This window comes from Oryctolagus cuniculus, chromosome 5 (assembly GCF_964237555.1).
Source record: "Oryctolagus cuniculus chromosome 5, mOryCun1.1, whole genome shotgun sequence".
Taxonomy (NCBI): Eukaryota; Metazoa; Chordata; class Mammalia; order Lagomorpha; family Leporidae; genus Oryctolagus; species Oryctolagus cuniculus.
The window spans coordinates 75,048,931-75,074,561 of NC_091436.1; the positions used below are offsets into that span (position 1 = coordinate 75,048,931).

The 25,631-nt window shown below is 41.7% G+C and overlaps 1 protein-coding gene across 5 annotated transcripts in view; it reads right to left on the reverse strand.

Annotated features, from left to right (window-relative positions):
- The window catches only part of KLHL32 (kelch like family member 32), a 256,551-nt gene that overhangs the window by 178,343 nt on the left and 52,577 nt on the right, over window positions 1–25,631 (reverse strand). For 3 of the 5 annotated variants that reach the window (XM_008263237.4, XM_017345291.3, XM_051855446.2), the window contains 2 exons: window positions 24,774–24,861; window positions 11,564–11,744 (listed from right to left, as the gene is read on the reverse strand). In XM_008263237.4, coding sequence (XP_008261459.1) covers window positions 11,564–11,744; window positions 24,774–24,796 — 204 coding nt within the window. In that variant the 5' untranslated portion in view covers window positions 24,797–24,861. Of the gene's footprint in view, window positions 1–11,563; window positions 11,745–24,759; window positions 24,862–25,631 lie in introns of those variants that run through there. The other 2 variants (XM_051855443.2, XM_051855442.2) reach the window with 2 other exon arrangements.

Here is a 25,631-nt window from a genome sequence, read left to right on the forward strand (position 1 = left end):
GCCATAATTTTGCCTTTTTCAAAATGTCATAGTTGGAAACACACAGTACACAGGCATTTCGGTATAGCTTCTTTCACTTTATATTATAAACTCAAGTTTCTACCAGCTCTTTTCATGGTTTGAAAGCTCATTTCTTTTTATCACTGAATAATATTCCATTTTATGGATATATCAGAATTAACCTACTCACCTGGTGAAGAACACACTGACTGCTCCATATGTGAGCAATTATGTTTAATACATCTAAGAAAATTGTTTTCAACTTATTAGAATGAAAAATAATGATACCAAAAATGATACTAAGGGCAGGAAAAAAATTGCTGCCAGTTTCATTTGATATCTAGAAAATGGCAAAAGTATTCTCAATAGAGATTATAATCGTACCATATATTATCTAGCAGTGTCAAAAATATCTAAGAATGAAATCATGCATTTATCTGCATCAGTGCTCCTCAACATAGTCTGTAAACGGCTCCTTGTGAATGCAGACAACATAGGGAACCCTTGCCAGAAGACAAAGGAATTCCCTTCATGCTTCCTAGAGAATGACTTCCCATGAGAAAAATGTGAATGAACTAACACAGAGCAGCATGATGTAGCCGATTTACATTCCGCAGCTCATCAGCACGGACAGTGAACAGGCATTTCACAGTCTGGCACTGGTTCTTGGACCACATTTTGAGTAGCAGTGATTGATAGTTTTATATAGAACTTTTTAGTTTTGCTTCTTTTCCCTCAACTGAAACCAGTTTGTTCAATTTTTCTGAATTTTCATTGATCTTTCTCAGACTGTCACTATCAAAACTTATTCTTTCCTGGCTTTCATTAAACACATACCTCATGATATGTTGATATATTGCTGACCCTTGTTTCCCTGTCCCTTCAGCTGTCATCTCATTTTCTTTTTGCTACTTTTGTAAAACCATCCAAAGGTTCTGATTATGCATGAAGTAGCAATAGCTACTGTATTGAAAATAATAGGGGCTGGGGCCGTGGCATAGTAGGTTAATCCTCCGCCTGCGGCACCGGCATCCCAAATAGGTGCCAGTTCTAGTTCCAGCTGCTCCTCTTCCAATCCACTCTGCTGTGGCCTGGGAAAGCAGTAGAAGATGGCCCACACCCACGTGGGAGACCAGGAAGAAGCACCTGGCTCCTGGCTTTGGCCATTTGGGGAGTGAACCAATGGAAGAAAGACCTTTCTCTCTGTCTCTCCCTGTCTGTAACTCTACCTCTCAAATAAATAAATAAATTCTTTAAAAAAAATAAAATAGTTTCTTTATCCAGTCTATCGTTGATGGGCATTTAGGTTGGTTCCAGGTCTTAGCTATTGTGAATTGAGCTGCAATAAACATTAGGGTGCAGACCGCTTTTTTGTTTGCCAATTTAAATTCCTTTGGGTAAATTCCAAGGAGTGGGATGGCTGGGTCGAACGGTAGGGTTATCTTCAGGTTTCTGAGGAATCTCCACACTGACTTCCATAGTGGCTTGACCAGCTTGCATTCCCACCAACAGTACTCTTTAGAATACTATACCGCAGTAAGAAACAACGAAATCCAGTCATTTGCAACAAAATGGAGGAATCTGGAACACATCATGCTGAGTGAAATAAGCCAGTCCCAAAGGGACAAATACCATATGTTCTCCCTGATCGGTGACGACTGACTGAACACCAAGAGGGAAACCTGTTGGAGTGAGGTGGACACTATGGGAAATGGTGGCTTGATCAGCATAGCCCTGACTGTTAATGAACAACTTAATACATTATCCCTCTTAGTAGTTTTTTTTATCTGTTCTACTTAATATGACTGGTTTAGATCTGTAATTGATGCACAGTTATTCTTAAGTGTTGAAAATTAACTGAAATGTGATCCCTGTTGAACATGGTGGTGGGAATGGGAGAGGGAAGAGATGTATAATTTGGGACATGCTCAGGCTGACTTGCCCCAAGTGGTGGAGTTGGAAGCATACCAGGGGATTCCAATTCAATCCCATCGAGGTGGCATGTACCAATGCCATCTCACTGTTCCAGGTGATCAGTTTCAGTTCACAGTTGGTCATGGTGAAGGGACTGGGAGTCAAAGGGAACACATAGACAAGTCTAGTACCTGCTAACGCTAACCGATGGAGTAAATAAAGGGGAGAGTGATCCAACATGGGAAGTGAGATACTCAGCAGACTCATAGAATGGCAGATGTCCTAAATAGCACTCTGGCCTCAGAATCAGCCCTAAAGGCATTCGGAGCTGGCTGAAAAGCTCATGAGAGTATTTCAGGCATGGAAAGCCAAGACACTCTGGCAAAAGATCTCTGCGAGTGAGATCCCAGTGGAAAGAACAGGTCATCAAAGAAGGAGGTACCTTTCTCTGAAGGGAGGAGAGAACCTCCACTTTGACTATGACCTTGTCTAAACAAGATAAGAGTCGGAGAACTCAGAGGGCTTCCATAGCCTTGGAAACTCATGACTGGAGCATAGGGAGATTACTGATGCCATAGACAGGAGTGTCAATTGGTAAAGTCAACAACAGGAGTCACTGTGCACTTACTCCTCATGTAGGATCTCTATCCTTAATGTGCTGTACATTGAGATTTAATGCTATAACGAGTACTCAAACAATATATTTCACTTTGTGTTTCTATGGGGGTGCAAACTGTTGAAATCCTTACTTAATGCATACTAAACTGATCCTCTGTAAAAAAAAAAAAAAAGAAAAGAAAAAAAAAAAAAAAGAAATTATCAATTCCCAACTTGACTCTCACTGGGATTAAACATGACAATAGGTCTGCTCTGATTTCATCATCATTTAAAAAAATCATCTATTATTTTTCACTTTATGTTTCTGTGTGGGAGCAAACTGTTGAAATCCATACTTAATGTATACTAAGCTGATCTTCTGTATATTAAGATAATCGAAAATGAATCTTGATGTGAATGGAAGGGGAGAGGGAGTGGGAAAGGGGAGGGTTGTGGGTGGGAGGGACGGTATGGGGGGGAAGCCATTGTAATCCATAAGTCGTACTTCGGAAAATTATATGCATTAAATAAAAGTTTAAAAAAAAAAATAAAGATCTCTAAGTTCCAAAAAAAAAAAAATAACATAGTAAATAAAATATTAAATATCAAGCAAAATCTAAGAAAATTAAAATGCAGATGTTTGAAAAGTTATTTAAAATAAAAAATATTACAGCTAAATTATTTCATAGTTGCATAGAATGACATCAGAAATTTGACATCAGAAAGAGAACAGAGTAGGGGCAAATTGATTCTAATACTTGGATTGTTATCTTTTTCTATTGTCAGGAATTGTTCATTTCAAAATTCCATAAAGTACAGTGACAATAGATGACTACAATGGAAAACAAATTATTTTCTTAATGTTTTTACTATCAAAACCCAGACAAAAAAGTACAATACTTACTTTGCAAAAAAGCACCATTCATGCGAATGCTCACGTGAATGGGCTCTGTTGATCTGCCCATTACAGACTTTCTTCAGTTTATTATCTTTCCTTCTTAGAGTCTTTGTTGTATTTCAAAGCTGATGAAACCTCATTGTCTAGCTATCCTCTTCCATTTCTAACAGATACTGGATTGGGTTCCTGGCTCCTGGAACTTAGCCTGATTCATCCTGGGCCTTTGGAGAGTAGGCCAGCAGATGGGAGGTCTCTACCTATCTGTCCCTGTCTCTCTACCACTTAAATAGTGAAGACATAAATAAATAAATATGTTTAAAATGGCAAACTAAAATTACTAAATGTATTGAAGGCTTTTGGGTTATTTTATTTGGTTTTAATGGAATTATTTTTATAAAGATTAGGTACAAGTTACCCCTAGCTAATATTTTTTAAAAAGTTATTTTAGAGGCAGATAGAGATAGAAAGAGAGAAATAGATCACAGTTTCACAGTTCACAGTATCACTCCCCAAATGCCCACAATGGCCAGGGTTGGGTCAGGGCCAAAGCTTGTGCCAGAAATGCAATCCAGGTCTCCCACAACAGTGGCAAGAACCCAATTACTTAAGCCATCCCTACCATCTCACAGGGTCTGCATTAGCAGGGAGCTGGATTCAGGAGCCATAGGCAGGAATCAAATCCAGGTACTCTAATGTGAGATGTAAGTATCCTAACCACCAGACTAAATGCTTACTCACCAGCTAAACTTTAATTCTAGGAGGCTGTTTTAATCAGATTGTGACACTATTCCTGCAGATCAAATGAATCGTAATTATAGCACCAAATCCAGTGACTCTCAGCACATGGGTCTGGCATGGATGACTATTAGAAACTATTTAATATTCCTATAGCTTTTAGGTACACTGATTTTTTATTGTTAATTTTCATGAAGAGATATAAGGAAGCATATAAGGGGTTTACAGAACTGATGGAGGTTGAGAAACAGGCTAGGAACAAAGGCAGCAGGCTACAGGCTTGGGGGATGGAAGCAGGCTACAGGCTTGGGGGATGGAAGAAAGATCATTGACAATATGCTGCTGTTTATGCTTAATGTAATAAACACCATAGGTCTCTACATGGGATTTCTGAGAATCAGAAATGTTAATGAAGAGCCTATCAAGAGATGGAATGCAGAGGAGACAACACAGACCCAGCAACAGTTCCCTTATATGTTCTGATGTCAGCAGTGCTATTATCTTCAAGCCTGTACAGGGTACTTATTAGGAAATGAGACACGCCAGTGTGTTAAACAGATAGGACACATGTGGCTATTCTTTGGTGGAAAATTCTAAGTAGGGAATTGATGAGGGTTCACCTGCACAGCACAGCAGGAAACTGCTCCTGTGGGAAGCCAACAGGGAGCTGAAGATTGAGGGTTTGTGGCATGCTAGGTACTGTGGAACACAAATATCCAAACAGCAAAAAGGCATTGGTGCTACCTCTCTATGAGGGCTCAAACAACATCTTCATACACACAGTCTTCTTCATGCACTCCCTCAGTGGTACAGCAGCCTTTAAAATGCCTTGTGGTTGCCCTTATCCCAACACACTCCTTTCCTCGGGCCTGTGATCAGAGTGAAGATCCCCCTTGCTCTCTCTGTCCCTGAAACCCACAGCAGGAGCCTTAGGTCTTCCCCGTAAGTCTTTCCTCTTCTGGCCATCATCACGTGTCCTGCCATTCTGCTATGATGGTCATCCTGTCCATTCTCTCCCCTCCAAATCCCTCCTCAAAGGCTGCCTTCTGTGTCCAGTCACCTCTTCCTCACTCACTCAGGGCCCCGCATCAGCTCTTACTTCATTGTTGTGAAGCATGTGGGCAATTTAAATATGGAGCCCCCTTTTCTTTATTTTTAAAATGAAGATGATATTAATACCCATCTTACAGGTTTCTCAGAGGATGAAACGGATGCACCCAAGACATTCAGAGTAATTGCCTAGAGCACAGTAAATGCTCAATTAATGGCAGTTATTATTGTTGTTATTGAGAATACAAAAAAGGGTCAAGGAATGAAAAACAAGGTTTGGGCCCAAAACACTACCCTAAGCCTCCAGTACCAATTACATTGTATTTCAGTTATTTCTTCTCTTGTCTGTATTTCCAACCAGACTATGAGTTCATTCAGTGTCTAGAAAAGCATCAGTATACAGCAAATGCTTACTGAGTTGAAAGAAACCATTTCTATGGGCAGGCACTGTGGCACAGGGGATTAATCCTCCGCCTGCAGTGCCAACATCCCATATGGGCACCAGTTCTAGTCCCTCTGGCTCCTCTTCCAATCCAGCTCTTTGCTATGGCCTGGGAAAGCAGAAGATGGCCCAAGTGCTTGTGCCCCTGTACCCACATGGGAGACCTAGCAGAAGCTCCTGGCTCCTGGCTTTGGATTGGTGCAGCTGCAGCCATTGCGGCCATTTGGGGAGTGAACCAGCGGATGTAATATCTTTTTCTCTGTCTCTTCCTCTCACTGTCTGTAACTCTACCTCTCAAATAAATAAATAAAATCATTTCTAATTAAATAGTATATATTCTTTAATATTTTAATAATTTTATGCCATTTCTATCATTTTAATAGTAACTAGCAATTATCAAGATGATTATCAAAGATACATGAAACTGAGATTTTTTTTTAAATCATGGGCTTTATGCCCTTCTCTCAAATCTAAAAATTAACATAGGCAGAAGTACACTTAGGCTTTACAGGAAAAAGAAATTCAAATATTTAACTTTCCAAAATGTCGTATTTGAATCACTTTACCAACACATATATGAAGCTATGTTAGACAGTGAAGACATCTGCTTTCTGGCCAGAAAGTGTAGGCGTTCACGGAAATTTAAGCTTGAGATAGCAAATGTTAAACAACAGTTTCCAGAACCTACAACGTGACCCACAGCCCAGGGCTGCCCACACTGGGGCCCTGTGTTTTATATGTCCCCACTGTCAATGGCACTTCCAAGGGGAGCGGGACAAGAGGCTGACTCATTCCCACCTCCCGTATACACAGGCTAGGCCACAAGGTCCCTCACCTCTCCTGCTACTTCTAGTTGAAACTTCCCTATTCCATTGCGTTCAATAGTACTTTGATGGACTTCACCAGACCTTCGCCAGTCGAGACTTAGGAAAAGGGCTGTGACACCTGATAGCTAAACTAATTCCTTGAAGCAAACCAGCTGAAAGTTTCACAATTTCAGAAAAGGGAGACCTTGTATATGAATATAAGGAGGCGACAGAGGATGCTTTTTAGAATCAGGCTTTATAAAGGACATCACACTTGTGGTTGGCTTCAACAAGCCTTGGAAGATGGACAGGGCAGACTGAGAGGCAAGTAGGAAGTTACAGGTGCAAAGCTGAGGCATACAAATGCCTGGAAGTGGAATAGAGTATATCTGGGGAACAGCATTTGCTGCACAATGGGATGAACAGAGGAGAGAACAAAGTGGGGAGGATGAACGATGATGAGACAGCATGTGGGCCCCTCCAGGAGTCTGGCAGGCAGTGAGGAGCCTTGGGGAACCTTAGCAGGAGTGAAGGCTGTTTATGCAATCATCTGCACAATGGTTTGGAAAGATACTGACAGAGGAGGAGAAAAGTCAGGTGGCTACTGCTAATGTTCTAAGTAAAAAGCAAGGACTCAGAAAAGGAAGATGGGAAAGGATGAAACCTGAGTTATTCTAACTCTTCAAAGGTGAGTGGGCCTGCAACAAGCCAAACCTAGAGATAAATTGACCTTTTTTCCCATCAGCACCTAGGCACAGCATGGCCAAAAATCGTAGGTGACTCTAAGGAGTGAAACAGGTAAGGTTTATATGAGACCATCCTGAGAGCTATGCTTGATGATTATCAATTAGCAGCTGAGAAAATACAGGTTCACAGAAGTAAGATGGCTTCCCTAAACTCTTAGAACAAACAGTGAAGATGAATAACTCAACAACAATTAATTAAAATAGCAGGCACTGTGACCAATAACCTTGATCAGATAGATAAAGTCCCTGCTGTTAGATTCAAATCCACATCTGACTCCTAAGTTCATCCTTTTCTTCCTTCCACCACTACTGTACACTGTTACAAAGGAAGTCCCTGGGCTGACTCATTTATAACATTGGACTAATGCCATGCTGTGCCCACACTGCTGAAATTAAGCCTATTTTTTAACCTTTTTAAGAAAGTCATTATTACTTGGCTGAAGAATATGTTTTACAGCTTTATTGTAAAATGATGAGCACAGGAAGTCATAGTACTTTTTGCTCAACCATTCATTATTCATATTTTAAGCAAGAGAAGCTGATGTTCACTCTGAGATCATTATAAAGGAAGAGTTTACACCAAAGTTTGGTCCATCTCACCCTTGAATCCCCATCTTTCCTGAATCAAAACAACAATTATTTTAGCATCAAAATATTCCGCCAGGTATCAGAGTATAGAATACAGAAATCTAGTTTACATCAAACTACTTAATTAACATGAACAGATCACCCTAGAAGAAAAACCCCACAAATCACTTGAATATTTTTATATTCAGAATTTTCACAATTGAAATATACATGGAGTTCTATGACAATCAGAAAACATTTCTCCATTCACTCAATATTTATATTTAGCACTTACAAAGAATAAGGTGATATTTTAAGTATTCGGAGAAATGGCAATTATTAGGACAGAATACTATTTCCAGGTGCTTCAGTGAAGTAGAGCTTAAGAGACAAGGAAAAGACAAAAAAGTTTAAGTCAAGTGGCTGTTGGGAGACAATTCTTCATGGGTCTCATGCATTTCTATATAGACTGTTAGTGAGACAACTGTTCCTTATTCTGAACTCTATTCTCAAGGATGTTTCCATAGCAAATAACCTTGAAAGACAGTGTGGTATCTCACTCCAGAGCAAGGGGCAGGTTTTCTTACAACTCTAAAGACAATACATGTTCATATGATAAAGGGTAGATATACTTGCTGTCAGTATAAAATGTCTCTCTCCAGAGCAAAGGATAGACTTGATCCTCTCCTGTAATACAACCCACCCTTTTGTATAATAATGTAATCTGGCCCTCTTCATGTCATCCTGAGTGAATTGGGATCCAGGAAACAGATGCTGCTGCTGCCATGGGTAATAAAATGTCCTTTGTTTCTGACTTAGGAGTCTCATGTCTTCTACTGGCATTCATGAAATCATGCTAGGCTAACTAGGTAGCTTGCAAATAGGGTAAAACCTCAGATTCTTGATAGTTGTTGACAGCTATAGATTGCAAACATGGCAATAAATTCTTCCTCTTCCTGCATCTATGCCCTTCCAGGACCTTTTATATCAATTCAGGGCTTGACTTTGTGACTTGCTTGGCCAATGAGACATTAATAAGCAGGATACAAACAAAGGCTTGAAAGGCATCTGTGTGGCCGGCACCGCGGCTCACTAGGCTAATCCTCCACCTTGCGGCACCGGCACACTGGGTTCTAGTCCCGGTGGGGGCACCGGATTCTGTCCCAGTTGCCCCTCTTCCAGTCCAGCTCTCTGCTGGGGCCTGGGAGTGCAGAGGAGGATGGCCCAAGTCCTTGGGCCCTGCACCTGCATGGGAGACCAAGAGAAGCACCTGGCTCCTGGTTTCGGATCAGCGCGGTGCTCCGGCCACAGCGGCCATTGGAGGGTGAACCAATGGTAAAAGGAAGACCTTTCTCTCTGTCGCTCTCTCTCTCTCATTGTCCACTCTGCCTGTCCAAAAAAAAAAAAAAGGCACCTGTGCATTAAAGCTTACCACCTATCTCTATTTAGAATTTAGTCACCATGTGAAAAAGCCCAGGTTAGCCTGTGTGTGAGAAATACATGGCCTAGTTTTCCCTATCACAGCAGCCAGCAGCCCACCAATCACTAAACACGTAAACAAGGTCAACTTAGATCATACAGCCTCCAACCAAGCCTCCAGTTAATCACTGATGCAACAGCAAATCCAGCATAGATCAGCTGGGCTAGCAGACCAGAAAAACAACTCAGATCCTAAATTTTGAGGAAGTCTGTTTCATAGCAAAAGCTAACAAAAGACACTGGGTACAAGCAAAAATTACTTCCAGTATGACATCTACACACAAGTTCTGTACAGCTCAGAGTATGTCTAGGTACTCTGCACAGTGCAAAGAGGAATTCAGTGCAACTAATCCCACTTTGTTTTGATTTCTCTTTCTGAATGACCAGTGTGCAAGCCACTTAATGTTCACTTTACAAGCATGTTGTGAGGTGGAAGGAACTGTGTATGACTCTAGCAGTGGACAAATATGGAGAAAATCAACCCTTCTAGATAACGCCTGGGAGTCCTTTGGCAAGTTACTTAAATATACGACATTTGCAAAACATGAGTAATAAAGCTGTCTTCACAACCTGCATAATATGGGTATCATAAAGGAGGCACTCTCTATACCCTATCAGAGTATAAGAAGCACAGTGGCAGAACAGACGAAAAGCCAAGTGAAGCAGAAAACATTGGCAAAGGCTAACAAAGGAGAGAGATGGTCTTGCGCCTGTGTGCATGCACTTGTTCACACCCTCTATCTCACATTTCCTATAAATGATTTCAAAGCTCAACAGACCAAGACTTATGTAAAAAGAAGCTAAACATCAACAGGGTTACACCATGGCCTACAAGAAGACAAAACTCACATGATGTACATGTAGTCTAAAGTATTTTGCTGTTTCAGAGGCCCTCTGACTAATGTCATCTTTCTGGAAGATTAATACTTGACAATGTGAAGGTGTATAAAATGTATCATTACATTAATGGAACTAAAAGGTCACTCTAAGATCTACTGTAGAATAAAACCCCTTCTTTTAGAATTAAGAATTAGATCAAATCTCTATTTTTCATTTTAGAAACATTCAAGCAATTACCTCTTTATCCTCTACATTACTCAGTCTCATCATATTTAAAATGACTTTTTTTAAAAGTTTCCTTTTATGGTTTGGCATTTTTGAAAATTCTCTGTGACTGCTGGTTGGCACCTGAGTGCAGTTGATATTTTCTCTTAAACATCAAAAACAAAATTATTATTGGAAATATCCAAGCCAACCAAATGCCCATTGATCTTAGCTGGTTCATGTACATTACCACTTATACAGAGTTACAGATTGTTACATTTCCAAAGTATTACCTGGTCCCTGATTAATTGAAATAACATAGATGAGAAAATTACATAATAATTAAAATAGCAGATATTCAGAAATTAATACTTCTAAAGTTCTGGTTAATAATCTGGTTTTTGTTCTTCCCATAGGAAGAGTTAGAACAGCTCACGAGAGTTGATATAAATTTGCATTCTAGATTTGCCATGTTGGAACTGTACAGCTTATTACTTAACCTCTGAGATTCAGTTTCCTTATATACTCAAGGATTATTTTAATAGTATGCATATGCATTTGTACAGCAGATTGTTGTGAGGATTATATGATTTATGCATATGAAGTTCTTTGTCTACCATCTGAACCACAGAAAATGCTAAGTAATTGGTATATGATCAACTGTAACTACACTGTACACTTCCATCTTCCAAAAAACAACAATCACATCACCACATCTTAGCTGCTGGAGAGCAAACTCCACAGTTCTACTAAACAAGACAACAGGTCTTCTTCAACCACACTTGTCAACCAGAAAAGTCCATTAGGCCAACTGCACCTCTGTCACAGCACCAAATAATTATAAAACATTAAGAACATAGATAGACATTTTTTTAAAAAAATTATGAAACACTAAACACATTTGAGGACTTCCTATATTTTAACAAACTGTTTTGTTGATTGTTCTTCTTATTCTGAATTCAAAAACACATCCCCATATGGAACACTACAGTGCTATACTTTCTCACAGTAGTAAAGCGCCAACTCCCTTGGCTCAGATGCAAACAAAAGTCTGCTCAGACATCCAGGGGTCCAGCCCAGGAAGGATCCCAACAAGGCCCCAGATCTCATTCTTCTGAAGAAAGAACACAGGTCCCCAACATTCAAACTCTGAGGACCACCATCTAATAGGATCATGATTTCAGTTCCAGATCTACTGAGGAACCAGCTGAGTGACAATTCAGGAAACACTGCCATGCTCTGTGTAGTGATATCTTAGCAGATAAAACAAACCACCTTAACTTACCCGGAAATAGTCACTGCATGCTGCTAGGACTGCCTTGTGAGCATGGAATTTCTGTTCCTCTGCAATCAGGGTGACGTCGCAGAGGATGCCGTCGCTTCTTTGCTGATTCAGCGCTGCCAGGACGCTATCATTGTGAGATTCAGAGTGGCAAAGCCTCTGGCCTGTCAGCATTTCTTGAATACTAAAAAGGAGAGCAATCAAGTCAGTGTGCTTTCTTTCACCAGCCCCACTGCCCCGATGCTGTTTCACCTCCACATCACTGAGGGGACCCGGACTCCGGTGCACTCCATGCATGATATTTATATTCCTCTACTCTCCTTCTCTCAACCACTCTCTTGCTCTCTGTCCTCTGATTTTCTCCTCTCACCCCCACAGAGTCTTTTTCTCTCTTCTAACAGAGCCCCTCTTCTCAAATTTGTATTTGTGTGGGTGTCCATCTGTGTCTGAACTGGTCCAACCAGTATACCTACAAGTCTCTGTTCCTAGACACTCTGTCTCCTCAGTGTGTGTGCATCTCACTGCAAAACTCTCTGCATGTGTCAGGATGTGTGCACAAGTGTGTGTGTGTTACTCTTTCCAATCTGACCATCTGCCTGTCACTCAGATGCCTTCTCCAGCCTTGTACATGACCATGTCTACACACAGTACAATCCTCCATTTATAACTAAATACAAGAGGGGCTGGTGCTATGGCATAGCAGATAGACTTGCCACCTGCAGTGTCCCATATGGGTGCTGGTTCAAATCCCAGCTGGTCCACTTCCAATTCAGCTCTCTGCTATGGCCTGGGAAAGCAGTAGAACATGGGCCATGTGCTTGGGCCCCTGCACCCACATAGGAGACCCAGAAGAAGCTCCTGGCTCCTGGCTTCGGATTGGCACAGCTCTGCCCGTTGCAGCCAACTGGGGAATTAACCATTGGATGGCAGAGTTCTCTCTCTCTCTCTCTCTCTCTCTGAGCCTCTCTGTAACTCTGCCTTTCAAATAAATAAATAAATCTTTAAATAAATAAATACAAAAAAACTGAGCAACTGTTGGTTAGGAGAGAAAAGGGCTGTAGTTATTCTTAATTGTGTGAGATTTTGCTTCACTAGGAGAACATCAAAAGAAAATGAAAGATTTCAAGCAGGAAGTAAGTCCACTTTATCAGCCTGCAGTGTTTATGTGTGACCACTGCACTAGATTTATGAATTAATCTACATTTTTTTTTGTATTTTGTGAGATTTCTAAACTTACTCATTGTGAAATATCCCTTCACTCTATCCTATCCTAAAACATTTATCCCCATGTCCTTTCTAAACTCTTAAGTGAAACTTTAGGTCTTCCTCAAATAATGTAGAAACAGTGCCATAAACACAAATACAAACTGAATTTAAGATGGCTATTGACAATTCCAGCTTAGAACAACAAACATCTCCCAGTGCTTTAAGATCTCAGATCTGTTATGGGATTAGTATGGATGAGATGTGCCAGTGATAAGTTATTCCTAGAATGAGAACAAGAACCATTAAGGTCCACTTCTAGCCAATGGACTCTTCACAAAGCTGAGTACAGATGCCTTAAAAATGATTGAGCATTGTTTCCTACTTAACTGATAATTCCTGCATCTAAGCCCTCCTTCTGCGCACAGAAGAGCTTCTCTGGGGAGCCAGAGAATTACCACCAGCCTAGTCTGCACGGATAGTTTATGTGCCAGGGCTCCATCCCGCCTGTGGTGCCAGTTGGCTGGTAACTTACAGTAAAGCACAAGTTATCACCTTAAAATTAACCATATACCTCCCATGAAATGCCAGATTGCAGTCATTAAGCTTTACTGGGCATTTTTGATTGGGAAGGATCAGAAATGTCAGAATTACAGAAAGAAAATAACTTGACAGGAGGTGATGATACAGGAAGCTCTCGTGGGAAGGTGGGAGGATTATTTTCAGTTGAAATGCAGCAGCGAGTTTTGAAATGGTTACTGTCATTGAATATTCATCTAGTGGCTCTAACTATAGGCAGGCGTTTAAAATTAGTCATTGAAAACCACATTCAGAAGCATAAATAAATTTTATAAATTTCTGTGCAAAATACAAAATGGTGATTAATTAATACCATTAAATTAAAGAAATGAGGACATAAAATAGTAATGGAAATATTGCCTCAGCAAAGAACAGGTTTAGGACAGCCTTTGAACAATCTTTTCTTCAAGAGGATGGCATTTTTTTTTCATGGTGTAACTTTTTTTTTAACTTTTATTTAATGAATATAAATTCCCAAAGCACAGCTGTTGGATTACAATGGCTTCCCCCCCATAACGTCTCTCCCACCCGCAACCCTCCCCTTTCCCACTCCCTCTCCCCTTCCATTCACATCAAGATTCATTTTCGATTCTCTTTATGTACAGAAGATCAGTTTAGCATACATTAAGTAAAGATTTCAACAGTTTGCACCCCCATAGAAACATAAAGTGAAAAATACTGTTTGAGTACTAGTTATAGCATTAAATCTCAATGTACAGCACATTAAGGACAGAGATCCTACATGAGGAGTAAGTGCACAGTGACTCCTGTTGTTGACTTAACAAATTGACACTCTTGTTTATGGCATCAGTAATCCCCCTAGGCTCTTGTCATGAGCTGCCAAGGCTATGGAAGCCCCCTGAGTTCACCGACTCTGATCATATTTAGATAAGGCCATGGTCAAAGTGGAAGTTCTCTCCTCCCTTCAGAGAAAGGTACCTCCTCCTTCTTTGATGACCCGTTCTTTCCACTGGGATATCACTCATGGAGATCTTTCATTTAGCTTTTTTTTTTTCCCCCCAGAGTGTCTTGGCTTTCCATGCCTGAAATACTCTCATGGGCTTTTCAGCCGGATCCGCATGCCTTAAGGGCTGATTCTGAGGCCAGAGTGCTGTTTAGGACATCTGCCATTCTATGGGTCTGCTGTGTATCTCACTTCCCATGTTGGATCATTCTCTCCCTTTTTGATTCTATCAGCTAGTATTTGCAGACACTAGTCTTGTTTCTGTGATCCCTTTGGTTCTTAGTCCTATCATTATGATCAATTGTGAACAGAAATTGATCACTGGGACTAGTGAGATGGCATTGGTACATGCCACCTTGATGGGATTGAATTGGAATCCCCTGGTATGTTTCTAACTCTACCGTTTGAGGTAAGTCAGCTTGAGCATGTCCCGAATTGCACATCTCTTCCCTCTCTTATTCCCACTCTTATATTTAACAGTGATCACTTTTCAGCTAAGTTTCAGCACTTAAGAATAATTGTGTATTGATTACAGTATTCAACCAAAAGTATTAAGTAGAACAAACAAAAAAAATACTAAGAGGGATAACATATTAAGTTGTTCATCAACAGTCAGGGTGAGGGCTCATCAAGTCACCATTTCTTATAGTGTTCATTTCACTTTAACAGGTTTCCTTTTTGGTGCTCAGTTAGTTGTCACCTATCAGGGAGAACATGTGGAATTTTCCCTTTGGGATTGGCTTATTTCACTCAGCATAATGTTTTCCAAATTCCTAACAGGGATCACTTAGGATGGCATTTTTATGTATTTAATAAATACATAGTATTTGCCACAATCCATAAACCATTCTTAGGGATTATAATTATTATTCTATTTATTATTCATAACAATCCTATGAGGAAAGTGCTCTTACTATCTCATTTTATAGATAAGAAAACTCAAAGTACAAGACAAACATTTTGAAAACATCACTAAGGGTCTGGCCCTGGGGCACAGTGGGTTAAGCTGCATTCTGCAGTGCCAGCATCCCATGTGGGTACCCCTTCGACTCCTGGTTACTCCACTGCTGATCCATTTCCCCACTAATGGACCTGGGAAAGCAGCACAGGAAGGCCCAAGTGCTTGGGCCCCTGCACCCACGTGAGAGACCCAGAAGAAGCTCCTGGCTCCTCCTGGCTTTGGACTGGCCCAGCTCTTGCTGTTTGTGGCCATTTCAGGAGTAAACCAGTGGATGGAGTATCTCTCTCTATCCTCCCCCACCTTTCTCTCTCTCAGGCTCTCCTGTTTCTCTCTCTGAAACTTTGACTTTTAAATAAATAAATAAATCTTTTTTTTTAAAAAAAAGCATATCACCAAGAACATGATGTAGCTCCCCTTCATGCTTAAAAATAAAAAATGAAAACCAAAATAATAAATGATATCTGTAAAGAAAACCTCAAAAATATATGCTGAGATTTCATGTTATTTTTATGCTTAAATTATATATAATTAATCTTAAGACCATCATTTTAGAATAATATGCATGAATACAATAACATGAAGTTAATAATAAGTGTTTGAAATCATATTTCACAAATACCTTCATATTGTGAATAAAGTTTTAGGATAGAAAACAGATTTCTCATTGCTTCAGAAGTATATTTATTTCATTTATTTGAATTACATTTATTTGAAAGGCAGAGAGACAGAGAAAGAGAGAGAGAAAGGGAGAGAGAGAGGATCTTCCACCTGCTAGATCACTCCTCAAATATTCGCATCAGCAGGGGTTGGGTCAGGCCTAAGCCAGGAGCCAGGAATTCCATTCAGTTCTCCTACGTGGATGGCAAGGACTCAGTACTCAAGCCATTATCATCTGCTTCCCGGGATGTACATTCGCAGGAAGCTGGACTGGAGGCAGTAGAAAGAAGCAGGACTTCATCCCAGGCAGTCCAGTATGGGATGTGGGCGTCCCAAGTGGCAGCTGTGCCACAATATCCACCTGGAACTTTCAATCTGTGTAACTTCAGAAAATGTATTTGAAACTTCTTAAATTTCTCTTCTCCTCTTTCACGTCACCTCAATTGCTAAATAAATACATTTTGAAATTTCATTTAGAGTATAACAGAAGAATATATTAAAATGATTGCCTTAATATGTCACCTTACTCATTTTCCAAATATAGTGCTACAATTCATGTCCTTGCTATTAAGACGGAAACAGGATTTGCATTTCAGATATCTGTTGAGAATGAATAAATCTTGTCAGGGAAAGAGCAGCTGTAAACTGAAATCTGGCAAAGAATAAAAGGCTCAGCTTTGAAACAACAGTAATGCTGCACAGTTTCACAAGATCATTCAGCTGGGCTTAAAATATTCGAGCTTAAAGAAAATAACATGCTAAATATTTAAGACAACACTTGGCACAAGATCCCAAATATTTTGGAACCAATATGTTAGGGATCCTTAAAAGCAAAAACAAACACTCCAACATTTGGCAAGAAATAAAAGCCTATTAATCAACAAGTCATTATTGCATTCTGAAAGTAACTTCCTACTCAACTCTCAAATATAAATCTGTAGAGAAGACCTCAACTCTCCCAATGTTAGGGCAAATGTGTCAACACAATGCAGATAGAGTGCAATAGGCCCCATCTACTAAGTCAACAATCACAAACCAGGGAGGTGATGAATCAACACTAGGATGTATCTTAACTAAGTTAAGATAGGGAGTGGACATATGCTTGCAAAGAGCTCCCTTGGCATCTACAACACACACCAAGTTAGCAAACCAAACCTTCCAGAATAGAGCAATAAAATTCTATTATTTGAGAAACAAAGAAAAAGCAAAGGAAAAATATATTCTAAAATTCCCTAAATTACTGGAAAAATACATGCAGCAGGAGCCCCATTTCTTTAGAAATATAGATTTGCAATGCCATCCTGAAGTAGGGAAAGGTCGTCCAGGGAAACCTCCAAAGTCACAGGGGAATGCAGAGAGCGCCCTGGCTTCCCCAACGCCCTCTTCTCTGCGGGATCCCTTAGAACTCTACCATCCAATAGAGTAGCCACGAGTCACACGGATGGCTGCTTAACACTCAATAGCAACTAGCCCAGTTGAAATGTGCCATGATTATAAAATGCACACTGGATGTCCAAGACAACATGAAGAAAATTCCAACTATCTCATTAAACTTTTACATTAATTACATGTTTATTAGTTGGGGTATATTGAGTGAAATACAGTTAAAATTAATTTGATCTGTTTCTTTTTACCTTTTTAATGTGACTATTTGAAATCTAAAGTAATATACGCTTCCCACTATGGTTCTATTGGACAGTCTGCAATTTTCCAAGGGCGTATGTCCCTCTACCTCTCTCCACCTGAAGGGTTTCAGTTGACTCAGTCAGGATGCCCAGGAAGACTGCTACTGTACCTCACAGAGCCCAGCTGAAGCCCTGGTGCAACAGCAGGAAGCCCCAGACCCCCTAAGCTGCAACTTGATTTTTAGTAACGCCAGGGAGCCACCATTTGATCAGCCATAAGTTGGCATCCAGTAACAAGGAGATAAATAAGTGCGGCCTCAGGGAACAAGACTACTCATGGCTTCAAGCCTTTAACCTTCATTTTGGAACTGATCACAAAGATTCACAAATCGAATGCAGAGCATGATGTTCATAACATTGCTCACCCTACTCATGGTGAATCACTGTGGCTTGAGCTCAAGCTGCTACTTTAAATTCACGGAGTTAACATTTCTGGTCACAGAAATTTCGTAGGGTCACGTCTTCATAGAATAAATTTTAACCAAGTTAAGTCAGCTTTTAAGATGTAAATTCCAAAATAGCTATATGGTTTTAAGCAGCTGCATTTCAAAAATTCAAGTCAATTTCTATATCATTGTTTACCTACTGCTCAGGTATATAAAAAATCATGTAAGTAGTGTGCAAGTAAGTATACTACCAAGTAATGTACCTCTTTACATATCAAAAACAGTCAAGTTGCATAAGATCCTCGTTTCTTAAGTAGACTACTTTACAAAAGAAAGAAATCTGGGCAAAAAGTTCTGAATAGAAATAGAATTACATGTAATTACCTCAGTTCACTCTACTGATGAACTATCAAGTAAATGTCCTAATCCATTCACTTGCATAGCCAAAATATTTTTATAACAATTAAACATTAATATTCAAATATATTAACTATTTATTTAAGTGGGCAGGCTCTTCAAAGATCATATAGTGAAGTTTATTTTTTAAAAAACACTTTATAATTTTTAAATGCTATTAAATTAATAACAATTAATAGCAATGGCCATTATAATAAGCAAAGATACAATATGCTTACAGAATGATTAAGAAGTAAAACTAAGCAAAAAGAAATTTAATTATAAATGAATAGTTTTCATTACACTTAGTGAAATAAGCCGATCCCAAAAGACAAATACTTATGTTTTCCCTGATCTGTGGTAACTAAGAGTACCTAGAAGGTAATTTATAGGAATGAAATTGACACTTTGAGATTCAATGATTGTTTGCAGCCCTTGTCTCCACTGTTGAGGAACAGTGATTGTTTTCATACTACTTGTTGAACTCTTTAGATAGTGTAAAGAGTTAAGTAAAAGGTTAATCTTATGAGTATAAAATACACTGAAAAGAGATCTTTGTAAAAATTAAGAGTGGGAATAGGAGAGGGAGGAGAAGAAGGGTGGGAGCAGGTGTGGGAGGGAGAGTAAAGTGAGAAGTATCACTATGTTCCTGAATCTGTATATGGGAAATACATGAGATCTGTATACCTTAAATAAAAATTAAAAAAAAAAAATTAAAGAATAGTTTAGTTTACTTCTTTCTCTCATTCATGCACCCAGCAAATATTTATTCAGCATGGGCCAGCTATTGCACTATGTACCGGGAATAGAATGCTGAGTAAAGCATATGTGGTAACAGCCCTGTGGAGCGCTCAGTTTGGTGGGGGCAGCTATATATCAGTAAAATAATCTGGCCACCCTGAAAAAGTAACACTGGAGCTGCAGACTGAAGGACAGAACAAATTACCCTGCAAAGAGGAGGGAGAAGGTTTCCCATACAGGAGAAGAGCAAAATACTATGATGCTGTGGCAGTAGGGAGCAGGGCCCTTAGACTGGGTTGACAGAACATTAAATGACTGGATCAGAGGACAAGATAGTGCATGGTGCAGGAGAGGACTGTGTAGCAGACGCTGAAGCCCACTTGCGCAGAATTTCTGGGTCAGGTTTATTCTAAGGGCAGTGCTAGGTCACAGAAAAGATCCCTCAACCTACAGGACAAAGAACAGTCAGGAGACTGGGCCACATTGGAGCAGGCTGGACTGTGGGTGTAGTACAGGAGAATCACAGACTTGGATTTGGACTAGAGTTTCAAGGAGGTAACCTGGAAAATCAAGAGGTCTTGGTGATGGATTAGATGTGGAGGTGGGTGATAAGCCTATGTTTCAGGCTTATGCAACTTGATATTCTCAGAGAAGGGAACTGGTGGAAGAAGATTACAAATACAGAAGGGGAAGATGATGAATTTGGCTTGGGAAGTGTTAAGTTTGAGCTGTCTTTAAGACACCCAGTAGGTGGGTGTTGTGGGACACTTGCATCCCATGTTTGTAGTGCTGGTTTGAGTCTCAGCTACTCTGTGCTTCCAATCCAGCTTCCGGTTAATGTGCTTTGGAGGCAGCAAATGATGGCCCAAGTATGGGTTCCTCCCACCCATATAGGAAGCCTGGATGGAGTTCCCAGATTTAGGCTTTGGCCTGAACAGCCCTGGCTATCTGGGCATTTGGGGAGTAAACCAGGAGATGAAAAATCAGTCTGTCTGTCTGTCTCTCTCTCTCTCTCCTTCTCCACCCCCACCCCTCTCTTTCTCTGTGTCTCTTCCTCTCTCTCTCTTGCTTAGCTTTTCAAATAAATACATCTTTTAAAAAGACAATTAAAAGTGTCAAATATGTATCTTGATTTATGGATCTGGAGCTCAGATGTCTTCACTAGAGTTATAAACCTGTGGCTCATCTGCATAAAGAAGGTAACAGAAGCACAGCTGGATCTCAAGAATATAGTTGAGAGACTGTCAATAGTTAAAGGTTGCTGAGGGGGGCAGCACTGTGGCACAGCGGGTAAAGCTGCCACCTGCGGCGCCAGAATCCCATATGGGCACCAGTTCAAGTCCTGGCTGCTCCTCTTCTGATCCAGCTCTCTGCTATAACCTGGGGAAGCAGTAGAAGAAGGTCCAAATGCCTGGGCCCCTGCACCCACATGGGAGACCAGGAGGAGGCTCCTGGCTCCTGGCTTTGCATCGGCTCAGCTCTGGCTGTTGTGGCCATCTGGGGAGTGAACTAGCAGATGGGAGACCTTTCTCTCTGTCCCTCCCTCTCTCTGTCTGTAACATTACCTCTCAAAGAAATAAATAAAATCTTAAAAAAAAATAAAAATAAAAATAAAGTTTGCTGAAGATAAGAAAGAGTGCATTCTAACACAGAAGCATGGCTGGGCTTAGTTGTGGGAAAGCACTGTCCCTTAAGCAGTAGGGAATAAATGGACCAGAAACACACAAACTTTGGAAACTTTTTTGTCTTGTTGTATTTAAAGATTTTGTGGGTCAGTCAGCTGGACAATGCAGGCATAGAAATATAGAAGGTTGATGGCCAGTGCCGTGGCTCAATAGACTAATCCTCCGCCTTGCAGCGCCGGCACACCGGGTTCTAGTCCCGGTCGGGACGCCGGATTCTGTCCCGGTCGCCCCCTCTTCCAGGCCAGCTCTCTGCTGTGGCCCGGGAGTGCAGTGGAGGATGGCCCAAGTGCTTGGGCCCTGCACCCGCATGGGAGACCAGGAGAAGTACCTGGCTCCTGGCTTTGGATCAGCACGATGTGCCAGCCGCGGTGGCCATTGGAGGGTGAACCAACGACAAAAAGGAAGACCTTTCTCTCTGTCTCTCTCACTGTCCACTCTGTCTGTCAAAAAAAAAAAAAAAAAAAAAAAAAGAAGAAAGAAATATAGAAGGTTGGATTTATCTGGATTAAGGTTTTCTCAGGAAAATACATAAAAAATACAGGGAATGAGAGAAATTAAGGATTAAGCAGGAGTGGCAGAATCTAAAACTGATTGAGAAAAGAACTGAAGAAAGAAAGATGGGTTGATAAAAAGCAGCAGGGCCAGTAGATGAGGCCTTGCAAGGAGGTCAAATACTACCACAGTCAGGGTGGGTAAATAACAAACTAAAAAGAGAGGAAGTTGTCATAAGACTGAAGTAACTGGCATAGTGATTTTCATAAACAGAGCAATTACTGGCGATGACAAAGTCCAAGATGCAACCACAGGAGCAGGTAGATGAATGGAGGGAGGTCTTTGGAAATAAGCAGGTTGGCGCACCAAGGGCATAAAGCTGGAAACAACCTTCATGCTGACAAGATGGGCCCTGGGAGGTGGTGAAGGGTTTTCAATCCACAGGAAGTTTGGAAGCCGGGTGAAAAAGTGCTCAGGAAGCGGCCCTACCAAAGTCAGGAAAAGAAGGAGGAAAGAGAGAGAAAGCTCATCGCCTTCAGAAGAAGGTGCACACTGGTTTGGTTGTGGTGACTTTCCTGAACAATCAGTTTAAGAAATAATGATCTGGGGGCTGGCGCTGTGGCATAGAAGGTAGAGCCACCACCTGCCGTGCCAACATCCCATACAGGTGTCGGTTTGAGTCCTGGCAGCTCCACTTTTGATCCAGCTCCCTGCTGGCTCCCGCCTGGGAAAGCAGTGGAAGATGGCCCAAGTCCTTGAGCCCCTGCACCTGCACCCACGTGGGAGACCTGGAAGAAGCTCCTGGTTCCTGGCTTCCAATCAATCCAGCTCTGGCCACTGTGGGCATTTGGGGAGTAAACCAGTGAATGGAAGACCTCCCTCCCTCTCTCTTTTCCTCTCTCTCTCTCTGCCTCTCTCTACCTCTGCCTTTCAAACAAATAAATTTAAAAAAAGAAACAAACAAACAAAGAACGATCTAGGGGCTGGCACTGTAGCACAGTGGGTAAAGTCACCGCCTGTGATGCCAGCATCTCATATGGACGCCGGTTCCAGTCCCAGCTGCTCCACTTCCAAACCAGCTCCCTGCTAATGGCCTGGGAAAAGCAGCAGCAGAAGGCCTAAATTCTTGGTCCCCTGCCATCCACGTGGGAGACTCAGATGAAGCTGCTCTCTTAGGCCTGGCCCAACTCTGGCCATTGCAGCCATCTGGAGAGTGAATCAGCAGATGGAAAGATATCGCTTTCTCTCTCTCTCTCTCTCTCTCTCTCTCTCTCTCTCTCTCTCTTTCTCTGTCCCTCCCTTCCTCTCTCTAACTCCTTCAAATAAATACATAAAACTTTTTTAAAAAAAAGAAATAATGATGCGGAAGCACAACTATGTCCCAGAGTTACAACAATCTTTCTACCTATCCCAAAGCAAGTGAGATGAGAGGAAATAAAATGCCGTGATGTCAGAGGGTTACAAGAGAAGCAGTCCTCGACGGAGGACAAGCCTCAGTGCAGTCAGAGATGAGCAGAGCCTACGAGGACGAGGGAGACGAGGCACAGCATGGTGATGCTGCAATAGTTCCACGCGGCACAGTGAAGAGTATGAGAGGTAGGGAGGCGAGGGCTCTGCATTGAAGCAGATAAGGAAAGACCATTATAAAGACAATTGTACTGAGGAAGGAGTTGATGACGTGGTGGGAGTTTATTCTTGAAAACAGGGATGTCAGATTTCAAGTAAGAAGCTATTTTGAGAGTGCACACTGATCTTGGTAGCCAGAAATAAAGCACTCAGCACAGCCGATGGCCAACAGATATGGTCTCCATGTGCTATGTTGGCTGAACACCAGATCTACAGCAGGGTTCTTCGGTCTCAGCACTACTGACATTCTGGGCTAGACTGTTTTGGCAGTGGAGGTTGTCCTGTTTCCCAGGATCTCTGCTCCTTACCCTCCAGATGTCAGTTGTACCACCACTCCCAAGTTACGCTGCCAGGCATTGAACAATGTACTCTGATGACAAAAATCATCCCCCATTGAAAGCAACAGTACAAAGACACTACACCTGCTAGAGCAATGCCACCCTCTCTGAACACATTTCTGAACGTCATTTCTAATAGCTTCGGAGTTACAGAAGAAAGCAGATACCGTTATTTACTAGACATGTGAAATTCTTAACATAAAAAATGTATTCTCTAAGTGTATCACCTCCCTTATTCTTTGCTGCATGGAGGATGACAAAAAATCTGCCTCCAGTGAGAATATTCACATGGATGCCATGCACTTCCTCACTGGCTGCGGCTCACTATGTGGAATGCGCCAAGCTCCTTCCTGCCTCAGGGAACCCCCCCATGTCTCATCCTCCAAATTTGTTCACAGAGCATTTCCTCAGAAGGGTGTTTCCTTACTGTACCCACCCCGTACTCATCCTTCAGAGCCCTGTTCTCAAGCTGCTTCATTATTGATGGGATTCTTTGCTTGAATGTTTTCCCCAGATACATTTCATGAGTGCAAGAATTTTATCTGTATTCTTCATAGCTGTATCCTCCCTACCAAGAAATGAATGTACATTAAGTAAATGAATTATAAGAAAAATGTTGTGTTGAGGCCAGCGCCGTGGCTCAACAGGCTAATCCTCCACCTTGCAGCGCCGGCACACCAGGTTCTAGTCCCGGTCGGGGCACCGGATTCTGTCCCGGTTGCCCCTCTTCCAGTCCAGCTCTCTGCTGTGGCCCGGGAAGGCAGTGGAGGATGGCCCAAGTGCTTGGGCCCTGCACCCGCATGGGAGACCAGGAAAAGCACCTGGCTCCTGGCTTCAGATCAGCGTGATGCACTGGCCGCAGCGCGCCGGCTGCGGTGGCCATTGGAGGGTGAACCAACGGCAAAAAGAAGACCTTTCTCTCTGTCTCTCTCTCTCACTGTCTAACTCTGCCTGTCAAAAATAAAAAAAATTTAAAAAAAGAAAAATGTTGTGAGTATTTCACAATTAAGTGTTTTTACTCCCCCAGACAATTGCTTTGCAGGAGGCAAATTCATATATTTATATGTATAAATGATCTTCAAAAAACTTCTTGGAAAATAGATTCTTCAAAAACTATGCATGGATTTCGGCAAATAAACTTGTCTTTTAAATCCATTTTTTCCACAACCTTTGCAAAGTCCCCTCACATAGTTTTAGATTCCTTCTGTAATCACCTTTACAGCAGTATGCCTTCTGTCTGAGCAAGGTTGACATCCTAAATAAGCTAACGCTAAAACGTAGTGTCATTCAAGGTGTCATCAAGTATATCCGGGTTTGACCAATAACCAATCGCAGCAGTCAGTTCCTACGTGACCCTACTAAATTCACAGAGGCTCAGACTTCATTCCTTCCAACTACACATCAAGCCCTTGCTCTAAACCCAGTCGTAGAATGCGCACTATTACTGTGACTGCTTCAGGGCTCACTACACAAAGCCGGGGCATACCCTTGAAGGCACACCTGAGGCAACGTTCAGACGGCATTCTCCAGCTGGGTTCCTCAGGGTCTCGGTCTTAGAAGTTGGCAGAGAAGTCAGCACGCATTCCAGCTGAGCAGAAAAGACAAAGAAGAGCGTATTGAGCCAGGCGCAAAATAACCATGTTCTGGGGCTTGAGGGCACTAAAGATTTATAATCCCCCAGGAGGCAGCCTGGAGAGTTTTATTGTCAACATATAACATTCTGACACAATCTTTCTTTAAGATTTATGTTTTATTTATTTGAAAGGCAGAGTTACAGAGAGAGGGAGAGAGGTCTTCCACCAGGTGGTTCACTCCCCAAATGGCCACAGTGCCTGGAGCTCAGCCAGGCAGAAGCCAGGGGCTTCTTCAGGTCTCCCATGTGAGTGCAAGGACCCAAGCACTTGGGCTATCCTCTGCTACTTTCCCAGGCATATTAGCAGGGGTCTGGGTCAGAAGTGGAGCAGTTGAGGGCCGGTGCCATGGCTCACTTGGCTAATCCTCCGCCTGTGGTGCCGGAATCCCATATGGGCCCCGGGTTCTAGTCCCGGTTGCTCCTCTTCCTGTCCAGCTCTCTGTTGTGGCCCAGGAGTGCAGTGGAAGATGGCCCAAGTGCTTGGGCCCTGCAACTGCATGGGAGACCAGGAGGCGGCACCTGGCTCCTGGCTTCAGATCGGTGCAGCACGCCGGCCGTAGCAGCCATTTGTGGGGTGAACCAACGGAAAAAGGAAGACCTTTCTCTCTGTCTCTCTCTCTCTGAAACTCTATCTGTCAAATAAATAAATAAATAAATAAAATCTTAAAAAAAAAAAAAAAAAAAAGAAGTGGAGCAGTCGGGACTCGAACCAGCACCCATAAGGA